The sequence below is a fragment of the Microplitis mediator genome, chromosome 5 (assembly GCF_029852145.1).
Source record: "Microplitis mediator isolate UGA2020A chromosome 5, iyMicMedi2.1, whole genome shotgun sequence".
Taxonomy (NCBI): Eukaryota; Metazoa; Arthropoda; class Insecta; order Hymenoptera; family Braconidae; genus Microplitis; species Microplitis mediator.
In genome coordinates this window covers 3,673,961-3,690,506 of record NC_079973.1, presented here as the reverse complement: position 1 = coordinate 3,690,506, position 16,546 = coordinate 3,673,961, and the positions used below count along the sequence as shown (strand labels likewise).

Genomic DNA, 16,546 nt, shown 5'->3' with positions numbered 1-16,546 from the left:
TTATGGAGTAATGAAAATTTGGTTTTGTAAAAATGGTAAAGTCAAAAAAAAGTAGGGGAGGGGGGGAATGGGCTCCCTAGACTTTGAAAACCTACGAATATTTTTTAGCCAAACGGGTTCCTAAAATTTTTTTAACAGAAATGATTAAAGAATTATGATAAGAAACAAACAAGGTCACAAGTTCAACAGCATTACTAACTAAAATTCAATTTTTTTGAATTAATCGAATAGTGATTCAACAGAAAACTTTGAATTAAGTTATTTTAAGGTCCAAATCTTCACTATCAACTCTTTTTTATACTAAATACATAGAAAAAAGTTTCAAAACATAAAACAAGCGAGAAACATACATTAAGGTTTGTTGGGGGCCCGTTTTACCCAACTTTTCAAGCTTTTTGAATTTTGATAGACACAGCAAATTAACACCAAAAATGAAACCAGTTGAAAAACTCACATTATAAAAATTTTTTGAGGGGCCCATTTTACCCCACATTTTTTAATTTATTACTTTTAATGGACAGAACAAATTAAGGTCAAATACTTGGCAAGGGAGTAAAAAAAAGTTAAACAAGTAAAAAAAACTGAGGATTTGAAAATTTTTTTTTTAAGGGACCCATTTTGCCTCCCCTTCCCCTATCTGGTTTTTCGTAGTCATTTAAATTATTTTTATATTAGTGATAATTTAATAAGAAATTGGGATATGAACTAAAAGTGAACGAATTATTTGAACATTTTTTTTAAACGTCGCTAATTTTTTCCCAATTAAAATTTTCATTGATAATAATTTTTTTATTAAAAAAAATTAATGACAATTTTCTTGTAGTCTAAAATAAAGGTGGTGCAGATGAAGTGTCAGGTATTTTCTAGTAGTTGGTACTTAACGGTATGAATTCAATCGTGCGTGAAACCGTGCACGTTAGCGACCACAGTCTAGTACTCTGTTGAATATTCATAGAGTGCGGATGTTGGCGCCCGAGGTATATTGAGTGCACCAAAAAGAAATATATATATATATATATATATATATATATATATATATATATACGTAACGAATTATAAGGGAATAGTATGAACTAGAATACTAAAAACAAAAAGAAAATAGTGATTCAGCCGTAAATGTAGAGTATGTTTAAATGAATTTAAGACTCACGAGACTGGATGACTTTAAAAAACGAGCCAACTTATTCTACTGAAAACCAGTGAATTAAAATGAACTGTAAAAGTACTTAAAAATTTTTTTGTCTGCATAACTGACTTTAATAAACAGCCATTAAATAAAAAACAGAATAAGGGGTAATAAGTAATGAATAATTATTACAGTTTTAGATCACTACTTAGTTATTGCTAGTAATAGTAGTAGTAGTTATGAGCTTATCACTTATTTTTTTTTACAAGCTATAGCTATTATACCTTTTTTAAATTGAAATTTATAGAAAGAATGGAACAAGCCCGTGGAATAAAAATAATTTAATGCCTTGTTACGGAATCAAAAACGCCCTTTTTGATACCATCAAAGCTTTTCTATTATGCTATTGTTAGCTCAACTAATGCTTTTGTCAATTACCCAAGTATATATCCTATCTATCAATAGTGTATTGTTATATTTTTTTTAATGATCATACTGTTATAAAAAGAGTTAGTAAAACAAAAGTCTTAACAAAAAATTGCATATTTATTTGAACAATTAAATTTTCAAAACTTTAAAAAAAAAACGGTTTCATTAATTTCAGCTCGATTTCCGGTATTTGAATTCGTATCAGATATCGAGGTTTCAAGGTCTTAGGAAACTTCTCTGAATATTCAGAGGATTAAACCCGGGTGCGTGTTTTTAGGTAATCCGATTTAAATCGGTCTTGCACTAATCGAAAAAACTTGTCAGCCATCAAAAGTGATCCTCATTCGCAATCAAACGATCAAGTATTGGCTTCTGCATTATTAAAGGACTAAATTTACTTAGCTCTAGAATTTTATAAGCTTCAATTATGAAAAATGAAAGATCGCGGTTGTCTTAACGGATTTTAAAATAGAGAATTCATAGCTCAACATAAAAAAAGCTCGAGAAATTGCTTCGAAAGAGTATACTGACGGCTACGCAATTACGATTACACCGTTATGATATAATTATTTTCATCTTTAGAAAATATATTTGTATATGTTAAGTTCAGAATAAATATGATAAAAAATGAATAATGGAAATTAATTTTTGTATTATTTTAACCAGCAGCGTTCTCATTAAATTCGAATAATGATGATGATAATAATAGTAATAATAATTCGTCAAACTATGAATGGCAGAGTTGAACCATTTATTGTTTAAAATGATAGCTCTTGTATTCACGAATTTGAATAGACGAATACGATTCAGAGGACAATTTGGTATTTGATAATGACGATTGCTTGCTGTCAGACGCAGTGTGAATTGAAGAGGTAAGCAATAGTTTTGTTAGAGATGAGTTAGTTAGTTAGATAGTTTTAGTATAGAAGAGAACAACTCAAATACCAAGTGAAAGACAGAAACAAAGATAGTGGTAGAGTTAGAGAGTAGTAATCACTAGAGAAATAGTAAGACGAGAATAAGACCCGTTAGTTTGAGATAAAGAGCGAAAACAGAACTCGAGAACGTAACGGAGTTGAGGGTGATTTGCTAAATGCGTCGCGAATGGCGCAGCTGCCTATCTTACTTTCTCTTACAAGATGGGCGACGATTCCCAGGTGCAGTTTTGATGACAATACCATTCACCTTTTCTTCACTTAAATTTTTTTTCTTCCCTCTCTCATTATTTTTTATTCCTTCTCATACAAGTTGTAACGACACATAAAATATTCTGTTGCTTATTTTTGTGTATTTTTTATTCTCATGATCGCTGAACATCAAACTGTCCACAGCTGGTCTACTTTACATTTATGAAGGCCAAAGTGCAATGTGCACTTTCATCGTTAAATTTTATTCAAGGTGATCAGTGTATTTATAAATTTAACATATAAAATTACTGATCATGATCAGAGATCAGTTTTTTTATCACCTGTTGTTGTACTTAACAATTCAAGGACCAACTTCTTAATTACATATTTCTTATTCCCGAAGCCTCTAGAGTAATTCTGTTTATTTTTTATTGCATATAGAGGAAGAGAAAAGAAGAAGAAATTCTACAAAGAGGTCACACAGATATCGAGTTAATTTGGGCCAACCAAAATTGCTGATAAAAATTTTTAAATCGAAAACATCTAAAACTTTTTTAATTTTTTTTATAGATCCATTTGGTCAAAGCTGTAATTTTTTTTTACGACTGGATCAGATTGATACTGAATACTTAAATAGAAGCGACAAAAAATAAAGATTACTAAAAAAAAAACAACATTAACATTTTTTCTTAAGTAACCGATTGCCCCCCCCCCCTCGTTTCTTTTTTTACTTCTATCTTTAAAAATTAACTACATAATTATTAGACATTTTGATACATTTTCAAAAATTAGAATTTAATTTGTAATTAATTTACTCCAAACTCATTCCACCAGTTCGAATCCAGGAATTATTGAAAAAATTTAGACCACGTAAAAACTATTAATATGTTTTATGATAATGATTATTTTATTAACTATACTAACGTTGAATAGCTTTGAAAAGTATGTAGTTTTAATAATAAAATATAAACTTCGAAAAAATGTTTTAGTGGTTAATGGAATAAACTAGATCACATACCAAAAAACAGTAAAAAAGGCTACTGGGGTATAAAATTTATGACTTATTAAGGTTATATAACAAGTATCAAATTTGCATTGTAATTAAACTAAGTGGCCCTTATAAAAGACATTCGTTACTACCCTTAGAGAATCATAACTTCAATATGAGAGTTATTTTCCTCATATTTTTCTCCTGGGCGTGGAAATTCCAGTAGCGCAAATTCTCTCATGTCTCAAATTGTCTTTTTTATTGACTAATATATCTATTCAATTAATGTAATTATTATGAAGATTATATATATATATATATATATATATATATTCACTTTGGCAAGAAAACTGCCCTAAAAATTAATAAAAAAAAAACTGATTATTTAATTTCGATATTTAATTTTGCCGCATAATAAAAATTTGAATTTTTTTTACTAATAATTACTGCGCACATATCCAGGAAGGGTAAAAAATACTTCCGCTTCAACACTAATTACTATCATTAAATTATCATTATTGTTTATCGATTTAATTGGTTATCGATAATGATAATAATCGCATCGTGTATTATAGATTAAAAAAATATGGTATTACATGTTGCTTGAGGGCTGTGCATCATAATATAGTATACCCTAGACTCTGGTTATTATCCGGCTTATTGCGCGTAATCATATTTAGTGTTCACGAAGTCCGTGTTATCATTTAATAAAAACGGGTGAAAATTTACCAAGAATCTACGGAGATTATGATTCATACAACCTTTAATATTATCAGATTAAAATTATAATGATCATAAAATTTTTTTTAAAAAAGCTGCATCCTTATTATTAAACTTTTTTTATTCGATTTGTTAAATTTATAAAAAATTTATTTATTAATTTCTCATCTATTTTTTTTTTAAATAAATATTTTATTTGGAGTATGGAAATGTCATTCTTGATATTTTTTTTTTTTTTATTATTAAGAATTAAAATTTTAACCGACGTATCATAATTTGATTTCCAAATAAAAAATAAAAAATACTTAAATAAATTTAAATGAGAAAACTAATTGGAAATTATTGGATAAACAGTTACTCTGATTGAATTCATTGGACCAGATGCTCCTTCAATTTAAGCTTTTATTTTCAGAGCTTTATCGAACCTTTTTTTAAAATTCATAACAACAGTCGCGAATAAAAATGAATATTTAGTAAAAAAATTATAAAAATATCTCATTTTAGTTTATGTCCTGATCCCGATACCAAAATAACCAAACGAACTGCGGACTGAAAATTAAACTAACCCACAGGGCAAGGATAAGAGTATCATTCGTGATTGATGATACAATCCAAAAAGTAAAAAAAAAATAAAATATCGGATTTAAATTATTGCCGATCGCGATGGTTTTTTTGATCGTGAGGAAACGAGGTTCAAGGATCAATGTGCACGGGTGCACGTTCCCAGGGGCTTCATGAATAATAAATAAAGAAGGACCACTACACTGACTAAAGTTCCTGACGGCTCGAGCGTTGTCGCGTACCAATGCACTTCCGTTTACTTCTTTTTTTTCCATCTTCCTCATTATTTGCTTACTTCCTCTTTCGTTCTCTCTCTCTTACGCCGTTCTTTGTTTTTTCCATTTATTTATTTTTTTTTTCAATACCGATTTTTTTACATCAACAATATCAGTGTTACAATGAAGGGATTTTATTTTTTTCATTATAAAGTCAATGGAAGAATTTTTTCATTCGTTCAATAGTATAATACTTCATTCTTTATTAAAGTATTCATTTGAATAACAATGAATTTATATTTTAAATTTATTATAATTTAACTCTTTAATTCTATTGGAAAAACCACGAAAATTCGTATATTTAATTCAAAAGTTTTTATTATTGATTCTGTTATTATTTTTACTGTTATTACTATTAACGAAATTCGAAAAAAAATGAGAGCTATAGAATTCTTGAGTGCCAGAGAAAAAATGGGGAGCTGATATTTAAAGTGATGGGGCAAATTGATCCCCTAGGGTAGGGAAGAGACTGAAATTTTGAGAAAAAAAAAATGGTCTCACTATTCAGCCGATCAATTTACCCCACCCCTAAATTGTGAATAAACATTTTTAGCAAAAAAAAAAAATTATTTCTTCACAATAATTTTTTTTATTTTGCCCGGGAATTCTATACAAAATTTGAAAAAAAAAAGTTTGCAAATTTTTAAATTTCATTGATAAAAATTTCCTATTTGAAAAATTGATGATTTTATTATTGATTTATTCCAGTGTTCAAAAATATGAATCAATATAAATTGATAAATATAATAATTAATTTAGTAAACTTACTCTTATGTTTCGAGCTGCTTTTCCACAGACCCCGAAAAAAGGACATCGTGTTTTCACGAATAACAATAATAGTTTGATATTGTAATAATATTGTAACGAGTAGAATAATAAAAAATTTAAATAACAATACTGTTGACACGAGACAAGTGCAATGTTTATGTTGCGTGAAGTGAGTAAATATGCAAGGTGTTACTTGATTCGCGCCGCGGCACGATATGAGCGTTACGGCAATACGAGTTGCTGCTCATCGTGTAATGCTCCTGCGCGTGGCATCTTTCCAGTTTCCCACCCAAAGTATACCTGTTTCAATATATATGTATATACATACAAAGGTTCTGTCCGATCGAGTTTACAGACTCGAAAATTGAGACTTGAGACTAAGGTTTCATCGGTTAGCTACCAAATGAAGAAACAGAAATAAAAGATATCAACAAGGACAATTGAAATTGATTTTACTTTTTTTGTCAACGGATTGAAAAAAAAAAAAAAAAAGTAAAAAAATCTTAATGCGATTGACGTAATGAAGTTGTGTAAAAAAAAAAATTTATCAAGAATTAATCAATCTTAGAACAAATAGAAAAAAAGTAACAAAAATTGTCAATTTGAAATTGACTACAACGAAATTTAAAAAAGTCCTGATTTATATTCAATTATTTATTCATTAGGCAGTTATATATCAGATTAATTACACTGTATATTAACTATTATCATTATTTGAAAATTATTCATTGTTATATTATCAATCCAACCCTTGTAGAACAGGCATGGTGTCAATGACCGTTTATTCTATCGATTATGGTGACAATTAACTAGGACATTAATTTAAAACCAACTGATATTTTATTTTTGGCTTGTGACCTTACATGATCTGAATTAAAACCTTTGATTAACTGGAATGATTTTCCGACTTCATTGATTTTGAAGTCGGTAATTTTTAATTATTTTTTTTCAACAACAATTAATATAAAAAAAAAACTCTATGGATTTATCAGAAGGTCGAAAAACTTTTTCTATCTTTAAATAAAAATATACAAGTGCTACAACAAAGTTATCGATTGTGTAAGCCCTGCAATAATGAACGCTTCGTTAGATAAAGAAGAAAAAAGAAACTTTTTCTTAGTATTTAAAAATTGAAGGGTCGAAAATCGTCGCGTACTATCGATTAAAATTGAAAGTGGCTTAAAAATGTAATAAGAACCGAGTTTTTTTTTTTTTTTGTCTACTAAGAGTGATAAATTTTAGGTACTCAGTCACGTGGAAAAAAGCTCTTTTCTCACAGGGGCTCACTTCCTTCCGTCTATTCTTGTGAATGCGGTAAAGTCACCACGATTTTACAATACAAGGGATGGCACAGACTCGTTATTACAAAGTAGTGCTGACTCCAATGGCACTAACCTGTCATGTAACTCAAGAGTCGAGGGTTTAAAAGTACCTCTGGATACAACCTCTCGGCCTTGTTATATTTTTTTTGTCCATATATATTAGGACGGGACGTTTGGGAGCAACTATCATTTTTTTTTTCGTCCCATCTCATAATTTTGTAGTGAATACAAAAACAAAATATTTAAATCTTGAAATTGATTTATATATAAATAAAAAAAAAATAAATAAATAAACAATTAAATATTTAATTTGAATGAGATTAGAAATTTTTTTTTTATTACGTGAGTAAATATAACGATAAAAAAAATTGATAATCTAGGACCATATTAAATTTGCAGTTGACGTTATTTTGAATGATAAATCGATAGTGGCATATGAGTAGTCGTAGATATGTATGGTAAGACGTACTGTTGTGAAGAATATCTACTTATTTTCTCCATATTTCTCTCTCCCTCCGAGCTTTACTCGACGCAATAACGTCAAGTGACTACTACTCCTACTACTACTACTACTGCGAATAGGACGACAAGCTTCACCTCGCCCTACACACTCTAGAGTCTTGAGACCTCGTGCTTGGAATTCCTCAGATACGTATACATCCCTTTGGTACGACGTCCAATCCCCCGTAGACCAATATATATCGGAAAAAATTTTCAAGATGCTCTTTCTTATTTGTATTTTATCACAATCAAAAATATATTTTATAGCCACTTTGCTATTTTTAGTGAGGGAAAAACATATAAATTTATTATCTTATAATATCAAACATAACTTTTATTGTCAATTTGAAATCGAAACAAGATATTCGATGTTCAATAGAAATCTATGCTGCATTAATTTATGATACTAAATTATTATTCATTTAATTAAGAAGTTCCGAAATCTTTCGTCATTTCTAAAAATATAAGTAAAATAATTTTTAAAAAATCGAAAAAAATTTATGATACTAAAGTCACCCGACGTCTAATAATTTTTTTTTTTAAATGATAAATTATAAAAAATAAAATATTTCAAAAATTGCACTTATAGTTTTTTTAATTCTCTATATGTGCATATTTTTTTTTTTTTTTTTTTTTTTTTTTTAATTTATTTGTTGAAACAAAATTCCAAAGATTGTTAATTGTCTACTAACTTTAGGATCGAAAAAAATTACTTCTTATACTTATGAAAAAAATAAAAAAAATGAACATGATCGAATCATTAGATATATATATATATGGGTCGGGGGGGGGGGGGGAGAAACGGTACAGTAAAAATGCGCTTATCTAAATTCGATTACGTAAAATCTTCAACTTTTTATTTCTCTTTAAAGAAAATGAGAAAATTTTTCAATTTGACGAGAGAAAATATTTTTTTTTAATTTTCAAATGAAATGAGATATTTAAAAAAAATCCATTTTCTCATATTTTAGTAATTACTAAAACTAATATTTTACTAAAAAACTAATCGAATTCTAGCTCTCATACTTTATTGATAAAGAAAATGAAAGAGTGTCATTAATTAAGTAAAAAAAAAAAAAGCATGAAGTTATTGGAAGTATAATTCGTAGTTCAAAAGTTCTATTAAGTAATTATAAATTTAAGTAAGAATATATAAAATTCATTAATCATGAAAAAACTAGTTTGATTAAACTTGATGAAGAAAAACTTAAAAAAGTATTAAATAAAGGAAAATGTTCTTTACAACACGATTATATCGTCGAGTTTTTTCATTTTCGTTAAACTAAAACTCAAGTCGAAAGAAAACTTTTCAGTCTCGAATAATTTTCTAGAAAATATATAGAGTTAGTAGGTTGTAGAAAAAGGAATGTAAGTCGCGAGTAAGTTTGAAATGAGGATGAAAGTCAAGAGGTACACAGAGGATGGAAGCGAGACAGGAAGAAGTATAAATTGAGAGAGACAGAGAAAATGTGTGAGTTCGGGAAATGTTGGATGAAAAGTTAGACTAGGACGACTGAAGACACCTCGTCTTCCTGGTTCTCATTACTGCTCAAGTGACATTAGTGTTGAGTTCTACGGGATTTATATTATGACAAGATCAAAATTTTAACCCCGACTTCATGTCATTAATCTTAACGTTATTACTATTTTGTTGATCGTATTTCAACGCAATTACAATAAACGGGTATCAAACTTCTTGGTACTTATATAATTATTTTTGATATAAAGATAAATAATCTGAATTTTACTTAAACAATTTATGAAGTTAGTTTTGATAATATATCTCAAGAATAAATTTTCTAAGGAATAGTTATTAGATTTACAGATAATGGAATTCTCGAAGTTTTCACTTTTATCATTATAATGAATGTAATCGAAATAATAAATAGAATTATTGTGATGTTGTTCAATGAATCCGGATAAGTTTTGAATAATAAAGAGACTTTATAGACTTACTATTAATATATTATGCATTAAATTTATATGGAGTGTAAAATGTATTATGTTTTGAGGTTGCGTGACGACTAAGCGATGATATGAAATGTTTGAGAAGTCGTTACAACAAAGGTTTGTAGAGACATAATATATTATGTTATGTGGAAAGGGATGAAATAAGACGGTTTAAGGGTCGGCATTATGGAAAAAAATGAACTATATAAATTGAGAAACGACAAGTAATATGATAAAGTGATCAGTAAATACCTCCATTGGAAATAGTAATTCTTTCATTTATAATTAACGTAAACATTAATAATTTGTAATAACAATTAACAATTTGTAATTTTCAAATTCCTTATAATGATACCCAGGTTCCGGGTTATAATTTCAAATAATTTTAGAAGTTTTTTTTCTGTGCAGTACTAACCGAATTTTTGGATTTTGAGTTTCTAATTACACTGTAAAAAATTTCGGGGTAAAAATGAACCCGGATAACTTTACACGGCCGTGTAGTGTTAAATAACGGTGTAAAATTCTCTCAATGTAAGTTTTCCATCCGTGTAATTTTAACATGGTGTAATCTACTTTTTTACACCATTCCGTGTTACTCGTAATTTTGATTAACGAGCAACAAATGATTATTGACATCTTTAACTAATTAATCAATTACTATATTAATATTATTTAAATATTAAATATAGTATTTCTAACATTTAAATATTTGTATTATTATTTTTCCTTAACGCAAAATTATGATAAATTACATATTTACACGCTTGACGGTGTAAAAATTTTTAATTCACACCATCTAAATTTAACACGATATTTGGTGTCACTACACCGGGTCCAAAAAAATTTTTACAGTGTACGGTTTAAATATTTATGGGACCTGAATGATGAAAACCTTTCGAGGACGTTCATCCTATGCATTTTTCCTGAAGCTCAAAAAATCGTTACAATGATAGTCAATCAGAAAATTAATAGAAATCTAAAATTTGAGAATTTTTTGAGTACGACTCAGCCTTAAGACGAGTGTATGATTGACATGTGTCATACGAAAAGATGTATATCCGGAAATATGTGCCGGCAAAATAGCATATGTACAACAATACTGAACATATGAGCCGCATGTATACTTTTTTGCTAGGATATATGTTTTTTCGTACAGACAAAGTCATTAGACACCATATTTTTACACCGAAAATTAGAATGTAATATCTGTTTCATCAAAAACATCCATGTGACAATTCAACATATATTATATGGGTTTTCACATGTCGTTTTCGAATAGATTTTTAATTTATCTTCTATACACAGTTGAAAATTTTGTGTTCTTGTGTATAGAAATTCAATGGTTAAATATTTAGTGTCAATTATTCAACACCATCAAGTGTAAATTTAACTAAAGTTGAATGTGTTATCTGATCTCAACAAGTTTTGAACCTGTATTATTGTTTGACACAAGTATAATGAGTTAAATTAACACAAAAAATTAAGTGGACCGTTTCGGACATGTGATTTGTGTTAAATTTAACACAAATTTTTCAACTGTAAACAGGAATCCAATAAAAATGCACTAATAAACATTATTCTCTTCAACTGATATTTTCTAGATTTCCTCGATTTAATTCAATTACGTCCAACAAAATATATGTTTTCCACAAACAATGAAAAATTTTCCGCAAGTTTTATTCTGCGAACAACTTTTTCTATCATGACTTAATAAATTTCCTCTGACGCGTTAAAAAAAATTATCATTTTTGATGAAATCAAATATAAAATTGGGCATTGATGTCTTCAACTCATAGCTATCCCTTTTATGTGATTGGTTTTTTCTTCAGATAATCATTATTATTGTTCACTGCTGTCTGGGGATCTTGTGAGATTTGGCCTTGATCCAGTAGCGTGTATACACGCAGTTCTGTGTTGAACCTCAAAGGTTTTTAGCAACATTTTTCAGAGTCAAGAAATTCCCACAATTGCCTCTGTATATTTAATAGAATCTGTGTCCTACTCAGATTGGCAGAGATTAGATATCTCTAACAACAAAACGTATTTTCTTTTCTTTTTTTTTTTTTTTATATTTCATTTGTAATCTTGAATTCTTTCTCATCTCAGAAGAAGGCTAAAAATGCAGAAGTCTTGAGGCTTTGAGACCGGCTGATGCAATTTCGGTAAGTGGTTTACACGAGAAATTGCTTGTTGGTGAATTGAGCTAAGGAGATAGTGTGTGTTTAATAAAAATAACGTGTATATTCGGTAGTAGGGATAATTGAAGTGTGTCGTGTTGAGTTGGCTGATGTAAGAAGTCACTCAGGTGAATAAGAAAATGGTGAATGAACTTCTGGTATATAATTATTATGATCGATAAATCGTTACAAGTTATTATTTAGTAAATAATTATTAAATATCTGTAATTTAATAACTTTTTTTCCCGGTTTTTTTTTATTAGAAATTTAATTTGTCGTTAATTGTATCGTATTATTAATAGCCATTTAAAATGAAAATAAACGATTAATTTTATTCACTTAATTATGCAAATAAAATTTTTTAATGCAAAATCGCTTGTTGAAAGATTAATTTCTAGTTTTAAAAAAAATTTTGCTCTATTATAAAATTGAAAGCGATTTATGTAAGCAAATTAATAATGAGACCAAATTAAGAAATTTGAAAAATACTGAAAATTATGCGCGACTTTTCTAAAATTTCGCTGAAGAATTTCTTCTTTCAGACGATTTTTTTTGTACCAAACATTAGAACCGCAATATAATTTCTAGTTAACAAGCATGAAAAAAAATTTCCTGGTTAATTTCCACTAAAGAAAAAAAAAGTTGAACTCTACTCAATAAATTATGACAATTGTAATGAGGTTTCCTTTTCTTTTATTCTGTTTCCTTTGACAATGAGAATAAAAAAGCCAAATATTCAGTGGCTGATTCAAAAGTCAATGGATCTTGAATCGATAATATCTCTTGAACCGACATCTCGCGAGCTCAAGAACTAAGAAGTTCAACCGGGATATCAACCCCTATAATTTAACGCCTCAATGTCTGTCTTTATTTTTTTTAACTCGAGGATCTTTCCCTACGAGAACAATTTAATTCCTCCATTTCTTCTTTTCACTCTCTCTCATTTTACGTTCAGCTCTCTTTGTTAAAGTATTAAAAAAATCTAAAAGTCTAGTCCTAAGGATCTTTACTAATGGCATAGCTTTCTTTTACTTTCCGAGGAATTCTTCAAGGACCGAAAGTATTTCTGGAACAATCGTAAATCTTCCATCACTGTCTAAAAATTTTTTCCTCGTAGATTTTCCCTTTATATTATACACACTTTGTGGTTTCTTTACCCTCTTTTCACGTTTTATTACTTTTTGCGTCTACTTAAACTCAGTGATTGCAGTTTGTTTCAAGTCAGACATAGAAATTACACAGTTTAAAAAAGAATGTGAGGACAATCTACGGATTATCTTTTTGATCTTCTTTGATGTTACGTCAGCAGATTTTTTTTTTATTCTTATCTTCATGTTTTAAAGTTCTTTGTCGGTAAAAGAACGATAATTACTTTTGTATACAACAACTTTGTTACATGGAGTATAAAAAAAAAAAAAAAAAAAAATGGTAATACTAATAATAACAAAGTAGAGAAAACATAACGAACATTGTAAGCTTTGAATTAACAAGTAAATTATCATGAAAATAAATTTCATTAGAGGAATCGTAAAATTTTTATAAACTTAAATTCTTTGGCTATAAAAGAAGCAAACTAAAATTTAGAATCATGTTTTAGTAAAGAATAAGATGCTGAAAAAAATATAATGTTGTACAATGTAGGGTCTATATATAAACGAGTAAAAGGACGAAAAAGGATTTAAGTGAACGGACGGAACTCAATTTTCTGTGAATGACTTTTACACAATCTACGCTAGAGGCTGGAAATTTTATTTGAAAATAATACGTAGTGTTGGTTGGATAGAGTAAAATTGCTGGCAAATTTAAACTAAAATTTTCAAAAAATTTCCTGATTTTTTTTTTTTATTCATAGTATGAGTCAAATTTTTTTTTGCTTAGAATAAAAAATGTAGATCTATAAAAATCTGATTACAGTATTCTATTTAGATCTACCTAGATCTAATTTGTAGATCTTTGTATAGGTCTACATAGATCAGAGCTAAAAAAAAGAAAATTGTCAAATTTAAAAAATTCAAACGGATTTTTTTTTTCATTACGAATAATTTTCCTTCTTTTTGATTATATCAAAAAATATATAACAAGTAGAAAAGAAAATACGCGATTTTTTTCGTAGTTTTTTCACGAGATTGTGTCAAGGAACGATAACTACACAGTAAAAAAAGATTTCTTGGCACAAAAAATTTTTACTCGCCCCAAGTAAACTTTTACTTATCCCAGTAAATTTTTACTTGTCCCAATAAATTTTTTGCATTATGAATTTAAAACAACAAAAATTTTCTATGAGCGAAAAAAAATTTCTCGCGCCAATAAATTTTTTCTAATTCTAAAAAAATTTTTGTTCCCATTTCATAATGCAAATTTTTTTTGCGCCAAGAAATTATTTTTTTCTGTGTACATTTAATTTACTATGGATGCCACGCACACTTTAAAAATAGATATACCTTGTGCTTATGATATCAAATATATTTTACGAGGGTGAAAATATATAGTTTTGTTTGCGTTATGAATCACTAACAATCGCATGCATAAGCAAGTGGATGCTTCCAGTCGATGCATGTCACGAACATACATTCGCTGAATTTACCTCAGATAATTTAGTCGTCCATACAAAACAGAATTTTTACATATTCTCTATTAACGAAAAATCAATACTCTATTAAATATAATCATATTGATAACAATAAAAGAATATATCATAATTTTTTTAAATTTTGACATTTCTCAAATTTTTCTCAAATTTAATGTTGATCAGAAATTTCACGAACTGGATTATTAAACAAAATTATTTAGTCTCTCTGTTTTTTTTATGAAATTAATTCCGAAATTTGTATCGAAAATTTTTTCCTATTTCTATTCAAAGGCAAATCAACGGCGGGAATAAAAAAAAACTCAGTTAGACACGAGCTTATTAGCAAATAACAAAACCAATTACTTTTTCTCTTTTGATTAAAGTTCGAGAAAAAAAATGATTACCTTTGATAAAAAATAAATATGAAAGTTAGATTTATCATGTTTGTAAAAAACTTAATTTTTACAGCAGAATAATAGAAAATTAAACAAAATAATAAAACTTCGTGACTTTACAAGTGAAGATAGAAAAGAATAACAAATCCTACGGGGAATCGATTGAATTAAATGAGACACCAACACGCAGGTAATAAAAAAATATATACAATATTTGGCTGAAAGCTTCAGAAGATTTTGATTTAAACTAAAAAAATTATTAAACTAAACCCGTATTATAAAAATTTATATTAAAGTAGTTCCTTTGAATAATTATTTTGAATAATGAAATTAAATTTTTTTTTTTCTTGCGAACATATGCCAGTATATTGCCTGCACTAATCAATATCAAAATGGGAAGATAAATAAGAAAAAAAAGTAACATAATAGGAAGCGACGAAACTACTTGTCAGTCACTCGAAACCCTTTCGACATACATTTCCCTCTACACCTTTGCTGATGCTGATGTTCTCAAGAAAAACCTCTAGTGAATACCGAGCTTTTTCGACATAACTTATTTTCTTTCTCCTTTCTTCTCTAAATATATTCCAGCACCTTTCTCCATTCTTTCTCCACAGTTTCTTATTTTTTATATTTTTTTTGCACGAGCTACTGACGCATTCATGCATTTTCAAGCGCTCATTCTTTCGCACAAATGTCAGTCTACCAGCACCGTCAAATTAAATTTTCCAAGGTGAAGAATCTACGAGACTCTTATTCTTCTTATTCGTGGCACTTGAGAGTATCCTCTCAATTCAAATATATACAATTACGTGAGGAAGAAATGCTATATACTTGTGGATCTCTTGACGACTGTTTTAATCTACTGTACGTTACAATGTAAATTGATTAAAAAAATAAAACGTATCACTACCGTTCAACAAAAACTATATTTACATATCTTTGGGAGGGTTGAATAAAACGGGGTCGTTAAAAAAAAATATGCATTTATTTTACCGAGGATACGCGGTTACTGCTTTTTTATTGCTTACAAAAAATAAGACAAGTTTTCACTTGACAAAAAATTTTTTTTCCATTTTCAGACAAACTAAAATACCTCCAAAAATTAAAAAAAAAAACCCTGTTAAAAAAAGAACTGATTTTGCACTCAAAAAGTCAATAAAAGAATTTTCCAAAAAAAAAAACGAATATTTTGCTATCCTAGTTTTCCTACAGTTTCCTATTTTCCCCACTATTCCTTAATTACTATAGACTTATAGATTTAAATTAAACTATCTAGAAATTTAATAGAAAAACAAAAAAGTCAAATTTTCACACCCAAATTTTATTGTAATACTGATTTTAATTTTTTTTTTCAAGATAAAAAATTTAAAACCACCGATTACCAATCAAATAGTACGAGTAAGTTTTTAAATTACGCGCATAAATTTAAAAAACATCACAATTGTTATCATCAGACCGATAAAATAAAAATTTTATTCGATAGTTCATCCAGGAAAAATTGACAAAGTACTGTCCTGATTAAAACCATTGTCATATTTTTCTGACCGTGTTATAGATGAGATTAATCACTGATTAATGATCAGAATTAATTTCCACTAGATTTCATGAATGAAAAATGAGTTGAACTACTTATTA

General features: G+C 28.3%; 1 protein-coding gene across 2 annotated transcripts in view; it reads right to left on the bottom strand.

Moving 5' to 3' along the window:
* LOC130668222 (low density lipoprotein receptor adapter protein 1-B-like) overlaps positions 1-16,546 on the bottom strand; it is a 60,283-nt gene that overhangs the window by 35,444 nt on the left and 8,293 nt on the right. Inside the window, exon 1 of one of the 2 annotated variants that reach the window (XM_057470392.1) lies at positions 5,995-6,215. The exons of the other annotated variant lie outside the window; for it this stretch is intronic. Coding sequence (XP_057326375.1) covers positions 5,995-6,040 — 46 coding nt within the window. The 5' untranslated portion in view covers positions 6,041-6,215. Of the gene's footprint in view, positions 1-5,994; positions 6,216-16,546 lie in introns of those variants that run through there. 2 annotated transcript variants of the gene reach the window in all.